This window comes from Littorina saxatilis, linkage group LG7 (genome assembly GCF_037325665.1).
Source record: "Littorina saxatilis isolate snail1 linkage group LG7, US_GU_Lsax_2.0, whole genome shotgun sequence".
Lineage (NCBI taxonomy): Eukaryota > Metazoa > Mollusca > Gastropoda > Littorinimorpha > Littorinidae > Littorina > Littorina saxatilis.
In genome coordinates this window covers 454903-469403 of record NC_090251.1, presented here as the reverse complement: position 1 = coordinate 469403, position 14501 = coordinate 454903, and the positions used below count along the sequence as shown (strand labels likewise).

The window sequence follows — 14501 nt, the reverse complement described above, 5'->3', positions numbered from 1 at the left end:
ACACTGTCACACTGTCACACACACACTGTCACACACACACACACACACACACACACACACACACACACACACTGTCACACACACACACTGACACACTGTCACACACACACACACACTGTCACACACACACACACACACACACTGTCACACACACACACACACTGACACACACACACACTGACACACAGTCACACACACACACACACTGTCACACACACACACACACACACACACACACACACACACACTGTCACACACACACACACACACTGACACACTGTCACACACACACTGTGACACAACACACACACACTGTCACACAACACACTGTCACACAACACACACACACTGTCACACACACTGTCACACACACACTGTCACACACTGACACACAGTCACACACACACACACTGTCACACACACACACACACTGACACACACACACACATACACTTACACATTTCACTGTCACACACACACACTGTCACACACACACACACACACACACACACACAGTTGCACAACACTGTCACGCACACACACAGTTACACAACACACTGTCACACAACACACTGTCACACAACACACTGTCACACACACACACTGTCACACACACACTGTCACACACACCCACACTGTCACACACACAGTTACACAACACTGTCACACACACACACATAGTTACACAACACACTGTCACACAACACACACCACACTGTCACACAACACACTGTCACACACACACACACACACACTCACACAACACACACTGTCACACACACAGTGTCACACAACACACTGTCACACACACACACACACACACACATACACGCAAAACCCCCAAAGTGGGTTCCTAGCCGATAGTGCACTTGGACTACAACGGCACTGCGCGCAGTGTCTTTGTAGTGCGCTTGCACTACAACCGCACTGACTGCAGTATCCGCTCCGGCATGGACGAATTTGACACTAAAAAAGGCATAAAATTTGACCTATTTCGTAGCCTATAGGGGACGGAATTTTGACGGAAAGAGTGTCATCATCTTGAATATGGCATTCTTTCCGTTAAAAAAAAAAGTTTTATTTTTTTTTTTTACGGAAAGAATGTCATTTTGAACATGGTTATGACATTCTTTCCGTCAAAAAAGACGTTTAAACAACTGGGTTTCAAAATTTGGAACCCACTTGTCAAATTGCCCCAGTTGGTACTGTGTGAAACATATACATAAACCTGGTTGGTGGGTTTTGCATGCTCACACACACACACACACACACACACACACACACACTGTCACACACACACTGTCACACACACACTGTCACACACACACTGTCACACAACACACTGTCACACACACACTGTTACACACACACTGTTACACACACACTGTTACACACACACTGTTACACACACACTGTTACACACACACTGTTACACACACACTGTTACACACACACACACTGTTACACACACACTGTTACACACACACACACACTGTTACACACACACTGTTACACACACACACACACACTGTCACACACACACTGTCACACGCACACACACACACTGTCACACAACACACTGTCACACACACACTGTCACACAACACACTGTCACACACACACACACACTGTTACACAACACACACACTAACACTGTTGCACACTGTCACACAACACACGCACTAACACTGTTGCACACTGTCACACAACACACGCACTAACACTGTTGCACACTGTCACACAACACACGCACTAACACTGTTGCACACACAAACACACTTGCAGGCGTGCACACACACCACTCCCACTGAAGTAAGCATCATTCACTGTCGCAACATTAATTTAAGAACAAATCTTGCAGCTGTGTTTATGAAAAGGAAAGAGAACAATAGACCATCTATAGACAAGGCAGAAACTATCAACAATAGACCATCTATAGACAAGGCAGAAACTATCATCTGTAGCATTAAGTATTGTTCAAACCACACCAGACTTTACTCTATTAATATCAATCATCATCAGTCACACAGTCACAGGTATTCAAACCAGACCAGACTTTACTCTATTAATATCAATCATCATCAGTCACACAGTCACAGGTATTCAAACCAGACTTTACTGTATCAATCATCATCAGTCACACAGTCACAGGTATTCAAACCAGACTTTACTGTATCAATCATCATCAGTCACACAGTCACAGGTATTCAAACCAGACCAGACTTTACTCTATTAATATCAATCATCATCAGTCACACAGTCACAGGTATTCAAACCACACCAGACTTTACTGTCTGATTATAAGCGGTTACCCCTTTTCTCATCGAAACAAAGCAAACGCTTCACTGACTCCCTTTGGCAAAGTCATCATATTGAACCCTTGTACTTGTAGTGTGGTCCGCTATCAGACAACACTGGCACCACACATCTCATTATAAAGGGCGTCAGTGTCATTCAGAGCACAATTTCATTAACACACCAAGCTGAATCAGAATCGTATAATGAGCCAGCACATGATGACGACATCAGAATCGTATAATCAGCCAGCACATGATTATGACAAAGAATCATATAATGAGGCAACACATAACCATGACATCTGAATCGTATAATCAGCCAGCACATGATGATGACATCAGAATCGTATAATCAGCCAGCACATGATGATGACATCAGAATCGTATAATTAGCCAGTACATGATGATGACATCAGAATCGTACAATCAGCCAGCACATGATGACGACATCAAAATCGTATAATCAGCCAGCACATGATGACGACATCAGAATCGTATAATCAGCCAGCACATGATGACGACATCAGAATCGTATAATGAGCCAGCACATGATGATGACGAAGAAAGTGAAGAGAAGCAGGTAGAGCCAAAGTTTCCAGTGACCAGCGCGCGTCAGGCGATGACGACATCAAAATCGTACAATCAGCCAGCACATGATGACGACATCAGAATCGTATAATCAGCCAGCACATGATGACGACATCAGAATCGTATAATCAGCCAGCACATGATGACGACATCAGAATCGTACAATCAGTCAGCACATGATGACGACATCAGAATCGTATAATCAGCCAGCACATGATGACGACATCAAAATCGTATAATCAGCCAGCACATGATGACGACATCAGAATCGTACAATCAGCCAACACATGATGACGACATCAGAATCGTACAATCAGCCAGCACATGATGACGACATCAGAATCGTACAATCAGCCAACACATGATGACGACATCAGAATCGTACAATCAGCCAGCACATGATGACGACATCAGAATCGTACAATCAGCCAGCACATGATGACGACATCAGAATCGTACAATCAGCCAACACATGATGACGACATCAGAATCGTACAATCAGCCAACACATGATGACGACATCAGAATCGTACAATCAGTCAGCACATCAGCCAGCACATGATGACGACATCAGAATCGTATAATCAGCCAGCACATGATGACGACATCAAAATCGTATAATCAGCCAGCACATGATGACGACATCAGAATCGTATAATCAGCCAGCACATGATGACGACATCAGAATCGTACAATCAGCCAACACATGATGACGACATCAGAATCGTACAATCAGTCAGCACATCAGCCAACACATGATGACGACATCAGAATCGTACAATCAGTCAGCACATGATGACGACATCAGAATCGTACAATCACTGAATCAGCCAGCACATGATGACGACATCAGAATCGTATAATCAGCCAGCACATGATGACGACATCAGAATCGTACAATCAGCCAACACATGATGATGACATCAGAATCGTACAATCAGCCAGCACATGATGACGACATCAAAATCGTATAATCAGCCAGCACATGATGATGACATCAGAATCGTATAATTAGCCAGCACATGATGACGACATCAGAATCGAATAATCACACAGCACATATGATGATGACATCAGAATCGTACAATCAGCCAGCACATGATGACGACATCAAAATCGTATAATCAGCCAGCACATGATGATGACATCAGAATCGTACAATCAGCCAGCACATGATGACGACATCAGAATCGTATAATCAGCCAGCACATGATGATGACATCAGAATCGTATAATCACACAGCAAAAGATGATGACATCAGAATCGTATAATCAGCCAGCACATGATGATGACATCAGAATCGTATAATTAGCCAGTACATGATGATGACATCAGAATCGTATAATCAGCCAGCACATGATGATGACATCAGAATCGTATAATCACACAGCACAAGATGATGACATCAGAATCGTATAATCAGCCAGCACATGATGATGACATCAGAATCGTATAATCAGCCAGCACATGATGACGACATCAGAATCGTATAATCAGCCAGCACATGATGACGACATCAGAATCGTATAATCAGCCAGCACATGATGATGACGAAGAAAGCAAAGAGAAGCAGGTAGAGCCACAGTTTCCAGTGACCGGCCCGTGTCAGGCGTTTCAAGCGGCCCATCGTTGCCTCCAGGAAGTTTCCAGTCTTGTCAAAGTCATCGTCCTGCACACATCCACACAGGCACAGTTACGTCCCCATCACACACAGGCACCAGTTACTTCCCCATCACACACAAGGCACCAGTTACTTCCCCATCACACGCAGGCACCAGTTACGTCCCCACCACACACAGGCACCAGTTACACACAGAGGCACCAGTTACATCCCCATCACACAGAGGCACCAGTTACATCCCCATCACACACAGGCACCAGTTACGTCCCCATCACACACAGGCTTCAATTACTTCCCCAACACACACACGACACCAGTTACTTCCCCATCACACACAGGCATCAGTTACGTCCCCATCACACACAGGCTTCAATTACTTCCCCAGCACACACAGGCTTCAATTACTTCCCCAGCACACACAGGACACCAGTTAGTTCCCCATCACACACAGGCACCAGTTACGTCCCCATCACACACAGGCTCCAGTTACTTCCCCATCACACACAGGCACCAGTTACGTCACCATCACACACAGGCACCAGTGACGTCACCATCACACACAGGCTCCAGTTACATCCCTATTACACACAGACACAAGTTACGTCCCCATCACACACAGGCTCCAGTGTTGTCCCCCTCACACACATGCACCAGTTACATCCCCATCACACACAGGCACCAGTTACTTCTTCATCATCACACAGGCACCAGTTACTTCCCCACCACACACAGGCACCAGTTACTTCCCCATCACACACAGGCACCAGTTACTTCCTCACACACAGGCACTGGATACTTCCCCATCACACACAGGCACCAGTTACTTCCTCATCACACACAGGCACCAGTTACTTCCCCATCACACACAGGCACTGGATACTTCCCCATCACACACAGGCACCAGTTACTTCCTCATCACACACAGGCACCAGTTACTTCCCGATTACTCACAGGCACCAGTTACTTCCTCATCACACACAGGCACCAGTTACTTCCCCATCACACACAGGCACCAGTTACTTCCCCATCACACAAAGGCACCAGTTACTTCCCGATTACTCACAGGCACCAGTTACTTCCCCATCACACACAGACACCAGTTACTTCCCCATCACACACAGACACCAGTTACTTCCCCGTCACACACAAGTGTTCACATAAACACTCACACATCCACCATGCGTTACTTCCCCATCACACACAAGTGTTCACACAAACACTCACACACATCCACACAGACACCATGCGTTACTTCCCCATCACACACACGTGTTCACACTAACACTTAAACACATCCACACATGCACCATGCGTTACTTCCCCAACACACACGTGTATACACAAACACTCACACATCCACACAGACACCATGCGTTACTTCCCCATCACAAACACGTGTTCACACAAACACTCACACACAGGCACCATGCGTTACTTCCCCATGACACACGTGTTCACACACACACTCACCAACACACACACACACACACACACAGCTAGACACTCTAATCCATGCTGCAATATTTCTGTACTCTTTATCTGTTTCTAAGTCACAGGTGCACAGAGATTGTTTTCATAAAAAAAAGAAGAGCAAACGCTCGATCGAGTCACTTTCGCAGTTCTGAATATTATATGAGGCATCAGATGGACAGGAAGAAATTGCTATTCACAACACAATGAGTCACGTTCACATAAAATTTGAGCCCGGTCACTTTTATAGTTTCCGAGAAAAGCCCAACGTTAAGTTGTGTGTTGCCGAACAGAAAAGGCTAGTTATCTCCCTTGTTTTTCTGATAACGTTCGTAAAAGGCTACAGATGTAAATACTTTGATGTAAAGAATAATCCTACAAAGTTTCAATCACATCCGATGAACTTTGTCAAAGATATAAAATGTCTAATTTTTCCTTTGACGCTGACCTGTGACCTTGAAAAAGGTCAAAGGTCAACGAAACCATCGTTAAAGTGTAGAGGTCATTGGAGGTCACGACTAAACAAAATATGAGCCCGATCGCTTTGATAGTTTCCGAGAAAAGTCCAACGTTAAGGTGGTGTCTACGGACGGCCGGCCGGCCGGACAGACTAACACTGACCGATTACATAGAGTCACTTTTTCTCAAGTGACTCAAAAAGAAAAAACTTATTCACAGGGCCTAGCATTGGAAAAAGTGAGTTCAGCTTACAAAGGCAGGGGCAAAGGTGGACCCTAATTTGAAGATTTTTTGGAGATGTTTTACCTAAAATGACCCCCCCCCCCCCCCCCCCCCCCAAAGAAGATTGAGCAACTAAATTATGCCTTCACCAACAAGCAAAACACAGACAGAAAACAAGAAAACTGACAATCTTGTGTTATTTGGCCTAAAACTGCCATTCCCACTTCCAGGAATACCTGGATTCTTTGTCACTGAATGGCTGACCACGTTCAACAATGTCGCTTCGAGACATTATTTCAAGTCTAGAGCCACAAAACACCGGCACAAAGCATGCTCGCCTGATGCCAGAAGAAGTGCGTGCTCAAGCAAACTGTCAAACCGATTGAGAATTGGACCGAACGGCGCACAAAACGAAAGCTGGGACTGTTTGGGTTTACCGTTTGGGAATAACAGGTTTTTGCATTTCGGCGCACACCAAATCGAGTTCCGCGTATTGGAGATGTTATTTCGGCTTAAAGTACGCCGAACGGCTTACAATGCTAGGCCCTGTATTTAACTACTGCACTGTCTTGATCTTTGATTGGTCATTCCAATGTGACAACAGTTTGATCAAGGACTGGTTTGACCCCGCCATGGTTGCATCATGTCACACAAGGAGTACTGGGCCATTAAAGTATTTGGACTTCATAGACACATGAATAGTCGTGTCAAATAATGTTCTGTCCTTCCACCAATGTGCACATTAATTATCATGGTTTTTCATGATTCGTTATTTTTATACCCAATATCCTGACAGACATCAAATACAGAGATGATGTGCATCTCAAACAGGGAGCAGCAGAGAGACAGCAACTACACATACCATTCCATTTATCATCTTGCAACACAACATACCATTCCACTGATCATCTTGCAACACAACATACCATTCCACTGATCATCTTGCAACACAACATACCATTCCACTGATCATCTTGAAACATACCATTCCACTGATCATCTTGTAACACACCATACCATTCCACTCATCATCTTGTAACACAACATACCATTCCACTCATCATCTTGTAACACAACATACCATTCCACTCATCATCTTGTAACACAAAATACCATTCCACTCATCTTGTAACACAACATACCATTCCACTCATCATCTTGTAACACAACATACCATTCCACTCATCATCTTGTAACACAACATACCATTCCACTGATCATCTTGTAACACAACATACCATTCCACTGATCATCTTGTAACACAACATACCATTCCACTGATCATCTTGTAACACAACATACCATTCCACTGATCATCTTGTAACACAACATACCATTCCACTGATCATCTTGCAACACTACACAACATACCATTCCACTGATCATCTTGAAACATACCATTCCACTGATCATCTTGTAACACAACATACCATTCCACTGATCATCTTGTAACACAACATACCATTCCACTGATCATCTTGTAACTCAACATACCATTCTACTGATCATCTTGTAACACAACATACCATTCCACTGATCATCTTGTAACACAACATACCATTCTACTGATCATCTTGTAACACAACATACCATTCCACTGATCATCTTGTAACTCAACATACCATTCTACTGATCATCTTGCAACACAACACAACACACCATTCCACTGATCATCTTGTAACAACATAACATACCATTCCACTGATCATCTTGCAACACAACATACCATTCCACTGATCATCTAGCAACACAACATACCATTCCACTGATCATCTTGCAACACAACATACCATTCCACTGATCATCTTGTAACATACCATTCCACTGATCATCTTGTAACGACACAACATACCATTCCACTGGTCATCTTGCAACACAACATATCATTCCACTGATCCTTGTAACACAACATATCATTCCACTGATCATCTTGCAACACAACATACCATTCCACTGATCATCTTGCAACATACAATTCCACTCATCATCTTGCAACATACAATTCCACTCATCATCTTGTAACAACACAACATACCATTCCACTGATCATCTAGCAACACAACATACCATTCCACTGATCATCTAGCAACACAACATACCATTCCACTGATCATCTAGCAACACAACATACCATTCCACTGATCATCTAGCAACACAACATACCATTCCACTGATCATCTTGCAACACAATATATCATTCCACTGATCATCTTGTAACACAACATACCACTCCACTGATCATCTTGTAACACAACATATCATTCCACTGATCATCTTGTAACACAACATACCATTCCACTGGTCATCTTGCAACACAACATATCATTTCACTGATCATCTTGTAACACAACATACCATTCCACTGATCATCTTGCAACACAACATACCATTCCACTCATCATCTTGTAACAACACAACATACCATTCCACTGATCATCTAGCAACACAACATATCATTCCACTGATCATCTTGCAACACAACATATCATTCCACTGATCATCTTGTAACACAACATACCATTCCACTGATCATCTTGCAACACAACATACCATTCCACTGATCATCTTGCAACACAACATATCATTCCACTGATCATCTTGCAACACAACATATCATTCCACTGATCATCTTGCAACACAACATATCATTCCACTGATCATCTTGCAACACAACATACCATTCCACTGGTCATCTTGCAACACAACATATCATTTCACTGATCATCTTGTAACACAACATACCATTCCACTGATCATCTTGCAACACAACATACCATTCCACTGATCATCTTGCAAAAAAACATATCATTCCACTGATCATCTTGCAAAAAAACATACCATTCCACTGATCATCTTGCAAAAAAACATACCATTCCACTGATCATCTTGTTCTGATGTCTCACTTCTGTGCCAATGTCAATGGACATCTGGAAAAGAATCAAAGATCTACATTCCGAATGCTGAGCACAATTATAAAACATTCAAATACGTGACAAGGCAGAGCAGCGGCTAAATCGGCTGCATATTGATTATTATAGACTTATATTGCATGCATATATATATATATTATAGACTTGTGTTGCATGTATCATGTTATATGTTGCATGTATCATGTTATATGTTGCAGGGGTTTTTGTGTTCTGATGGGGAATAGGGATGGAAAGTGCATGTCATTAGCCAGAGAGAGATAAAGGGAAAACAGCAACAAAACATAGAGTACATGTGTGTCATAGAGAGGAGGGGGAAACAGCAACAAAACATAGAGTACATGTGTGTCATAGAGAGAAAGGGAAAACAGCAACAAAACATAGAGTACATGTGTGTCATAGAGAGGAGGGGGAAACAGCAACAAAACATAGAGTACATGTGTGTCATAGAGAGGAGGGGAAAACAGCAACAAAACATAGAGTACATGTGTGTCATAGAGAGAAGGGGAAAACAGCAACAAAACATAAAGTACATGTGTGTCATAGAGAGGAGGGGAAAACAGCAACAAAACATAGAGTACATGTGTGTCATAGAGAGGAGGGTAAAACAGCAACAAAACATAAAGTACATGTGTGTCATAGAGAGGAGGGGAAAACAGCAACAAAACATAGAGTACATGTGTGTCATAGAGAGAAAGGGAAAACAGCAACAAAACATAAAGTACATGTGTGTCATAGAGAGAAGGGGAAAACAGCAACAAAACATAAAGTACATGTGTGTCATAGAGAGAAAGGGAAAACAGCAACAAAACATAGAGTACATGTGTGTCATAGAGAGAAAGGGAAAACAGCAACAAAACATAGAGTACATGTGTGTCATAGAGAGAAGGGGAAAACAGCAACAAAACATAAAGTACATGTGTGTCATAGAGAGGAGGGGAAAACAGCAACACAACATAGAGTACATGTGTGTCATAGAGAGAAGGGGAAAACAGCAACAAAACATAAAGTACATGTGTGTCATAGAGAGAAAGGGAAAACAGCAACAAAACATAGAGTACATGTGTGTCATAGAGAGAAAGGGAAAACAGCAACAAAACATAGAGTACATGTGTGTCATAGAGAGAAGGGGAAAACAGCAACAAAACATAAAGTACATGTGTGTCATAGAGAGAAAGGGAAAACAGCAACAAAACATAAAGTACATGTGTGTCATAGAGAGAAGGGGAAAACAGCAACAAAACATAAAGTACATGTGTGTCATAGAGAGAAAGGGAAAACAGCAACAAAACATAAAGTACATGTGTGTCATAGAGAGGAGGGGAAAACAGCAACAAAACATAGAGTACATGTGTGTCATAGAGAGAAGGGGAAAACAGCAACAAAACATAGAGTACATGTGTGTCATAGAGAGAAAGGGAAAACAGCAACAAAACATAGAGTACATGTGTGTCATAGAGAGAAAGGGAAAACAGCAACAAAACATAAAGTACATGTGTGTCATAGAGAGAAAGGGAAAACAGCAACAAAACATAGAGTACATGTGTGTCATAGAGAGAAAGGGAAAACAGCAACAAAACATAAAGTACATGTGTGTCATAGAGAGAAGGGGAAAACAGCAACAAAACATAAAGTACATGTGTGTCATAGAGAGGAGGGGAAAACAGCAACAAAACATAGAGTACATGTGTGTCATAGAGAGAAGGGGAAAACAGCAACAAAACATAGAGTACATGTGTGTCATAGAGAGAAGGGGAAAACAGCAACAAAACATAGAGTACATGTGTGTCATAGAGAGGAGGGGAAAACAGCAACAAAACATAGAGTACATGTGTGTCATAGAGAGAAGGGGAAAACAGCAACAAAACATAGAGTACATGTGTGTCATAGAGAGAAGGGGAAAACAGCAACACAACATAGAGTACATGTGTGTCATAGAGAGAAGGGGAAAACAGCAACACAACATAGAGTACATGTGTGTCATAGAGAGGAGGGGAAAACAGCAACAAAACATAAAGTACATGTGTGTCATAGAGAGAAAGGGAAAACAGCAACAAAACATAGAGTACATGTGTGTCATAGAGAGGAGGGGAAAACAGCAACAAAACATAAAGTACATGTGTGTCATAGAGAGAAGGGGAAAACAGCAACAAAACATAGAGTACATGTGTGTCATAGAGAGAAAGGGAAAACAGCAACAAAACATAGGGTACATGTGTGTCATAGAGAGAAGGGGAAAACAGCAACAAAACATAGAGTACATGTGTGTCATAGAGAGAAAGGGAAAACAGCAACAAAACATAAAGTACATGTGTGTCATAGAGAGGAGTGGAAAACAGCAACAAAACATAGAGTACATGTGTGTCATAGAGAGAAAGGGAAAACAGCAACAAAACATAAAGTACATGTGTGTCATAGAGAGGAGGGGAAAACAGCAACAAAACATAAAGTACATGTGTGTCATAGAGAGAAAGGGAAAACAGCAACAAAACATAAAGTACATGTGTGTCATAGAGAGGAGGGGAAAACAGCAACAAAACATAAAGTACATGTGTGTCATAGAGAGGAGGGGAAAACAGCAACACAACATAGAGTACATGTGTGTCATAGAGAGGAGGGGAAAACAGCAACAAAACATAGAGTACATGTGTGTCATAGAGAGGAGGGGAAAACAGCAACACAACATAGAGTACATGTGTGTCATAGAGAGAAAGGGAAAACAGCAACAAAACATAAAGTACATGTGTGTCATAGAGAGGAGGGGAAAACAGCAACACAACATAAAGTACATGTGTGTCATAGAGAGAAGGGTAAAACAGCAACACAACATAGAGTACATGTGTGTCATAGAGAGAAGGGGAAAACAGCAACAAAACATAGAGTACATGTGTGTCATAGAGAGGAGGGGAAAACAGCAACAAAACATAGAGTACATGTGTGTCATAGAGAGAAAGGGAAAACAGCAACAAAACATAAAGTACATGTGTGTCATAGAGAGAAAGGGAAAACAGCAACAAAACATAAAGTACATGTGTGTCATAGAGAGAAAGGGAAAACAGCAACAAAACATAAAGTACATGGTTGTCTGATTTTTTTGATGTGAAAGCCGGGATTCGTCAAAGGTGCCCGTTTTCATGTTTGGACTTTGTACTGGCCATTGGATTGTTGGCATCAAAAATAAGACAGAGTAGACGTATTAGAGGAATCTCGTTATGGAATAATGTTGATATTGCAACCGTTATTAAAATTGCTCTGTATGCAGACGATATCACCCTTTTTTTAAAGGATGAGATTGATATGTATTATGCACTTGAAATAATGAATGACTTTTCTAGCTTTTCAGGCTTAAGGATACATAAGAGAAAGTCTGAGGCGATGTGGTTGGGTAGTAGAAAACATTGTGATGAAACATTTTATAATTTTGTTTGGAAGAAAAAGTTGAAGATTTTGGGTGTATATTTTTGTAATGATAAGAGTGCTTCTTTGGTAGAAGATAACTGGACTGGAAGAATTAGGAATATTAGGCGATTGATTTGTGCATGGGAGAAGCGAAATTTGAGCATTGTAGGGAAAATATGTATTGTGAAAACGTTTTTAATTTCACAATTTGTGTATATTATGCAAGCGTTTGTATTACCTGACTGTGTTTTGAATGAAGTCAATACCTTATTGTTTAGATTTTTGTGGCGAAAAAGAGATTGTAATCGGAAGGCCTTTGAAAAGGTGAAAAGAAGCGTTTTATGTTTTGAAATTGAAAAAGGTGGTTTAAAAATGATCGATATTAGGCAAATGCAAATTTCTTTTTTATTGAGTCACTTGAGAAAAAGTGATTGAGTCACTTGAGAAAAAGTGACTCTATGTAATCGGTCAGTGTTAGTCTGTCCGGCCGGCCGTCTGGCCGGCCGTCCGGCCGGCCGTCCGTAGACACCACCTTAACGTTGGACTTTTCTCGGAAACTATCAAAGCGATCGGGCTCATATTTTGTTTAGTCGTGACCTCCAATGACCTCTACACTTTAACGATGGTTTCATTGACCTTTGACCTTTTTCAAGGTCACAGGTCAGCGTCAAAGGAAAAATTAGACATTTTATATCTTTGACAAAGTTCATCGGATGTGATTGAAACTTTGTAGGATTATTCTTTACATCAAAGTATTTACATCTGTAGCCTTTTACGAACGTTATCAGAAAAACAAGGGAGATAACTAGCCTTTTCTGTTCGGCAACACACAACTTAACGTTGGGCTTTTCTCGGAAACTATAAAAGTGACCGGGCTCAAATTTTATGTGAACGTGACTCATTGTGTTGTGAATAGCAATTTCTTCCTGTCCATCTGATGCCTCATATAATATTCAGAACTGCGAAAGTGACTCGATCGAGCGTTTGCTCTTCTTGTTACAATGGGTTTCACAACTGACTACATCAAATGAAAATGATAATTGGAGTTTCACTCCAAAGATGATGTATTTGCGTTTTGGAAAGCATTTTGAATGTTTCTTATCGAATGTAAACAGTGCAAGATTTAAAGGGTTAGACCTAGTGAAATCACACTTTTGGAAAGCAGTATTAAAATATTGGCTGGATAATAACCCCTACGATCGTGGGACAATCGGGCCGACTTTATTATGGAATAATGCATGCATAACGTATAGTGGCAAAGTTTTATTTTTTGAAAGTTGGATGCAACGAGGTGTATTGGTATTAACTGACATTGTACGTTTGGGAGACATATTATCATATCAAGACATATGTGATTTGATTGGATATTCGCCAAACCGAATTCTTGAATATAATGTTGTAAAAGCTGCTGTGTCATTATTTATGAGGAAAAATGTTGTAAATATGACTGATGTTTGTATTACCTTACCACTGTTTAACGGCAAAAATGTGTTAAGTGCCAGAGAATATAGGAAAGA

At 41.5% G+C, this 14501-nt stretch overlaps 1 protein-coding gene and 1 long non-coding RNA gene across 2 annotated transcripts in view; one reads left to right on the top strand and one right to left on the bottom strand.

Annotated features, from left to right (window-relative positions):
* The first annotated feature begins 1909 nt into the window (after positions 1-1909).
* Positions 1910-2378, top strand: LOC138970418 (uncharacterized). Its single transcript, XR_011456933.1, has 3 exons — positions 1910-2036; positions 2100-2203; positions 2267-2378. It is a non-coding gene; the product is annotated as an uncharacterized lncRNA (long non-coding RNA).
* Positions 2379-2527: 149 nt separating this feature from the next.
* LOC138970417 (BET1 homolog) overlaps positions 2528-14501 on the bottom strand; it is a 45728-nt gene continuing 33754 nt past the window's right edge. The window contains exons 3-4 of the mRNA XM_070342868.1: positions 9529-9585; positions 2528-4555 (exon numbers count right to left, since the gene is read on the bottom strand). Coding sequence (XP_070198969.1) covers positions 4403-4555; positions 9529-9585 — 210 coding nt within the window. The 3' untranslated portion in view covers positions 2528-4402. The remainder of the gene's footprint in view (positions 4556-9528; positions 9586-14501) is intronic.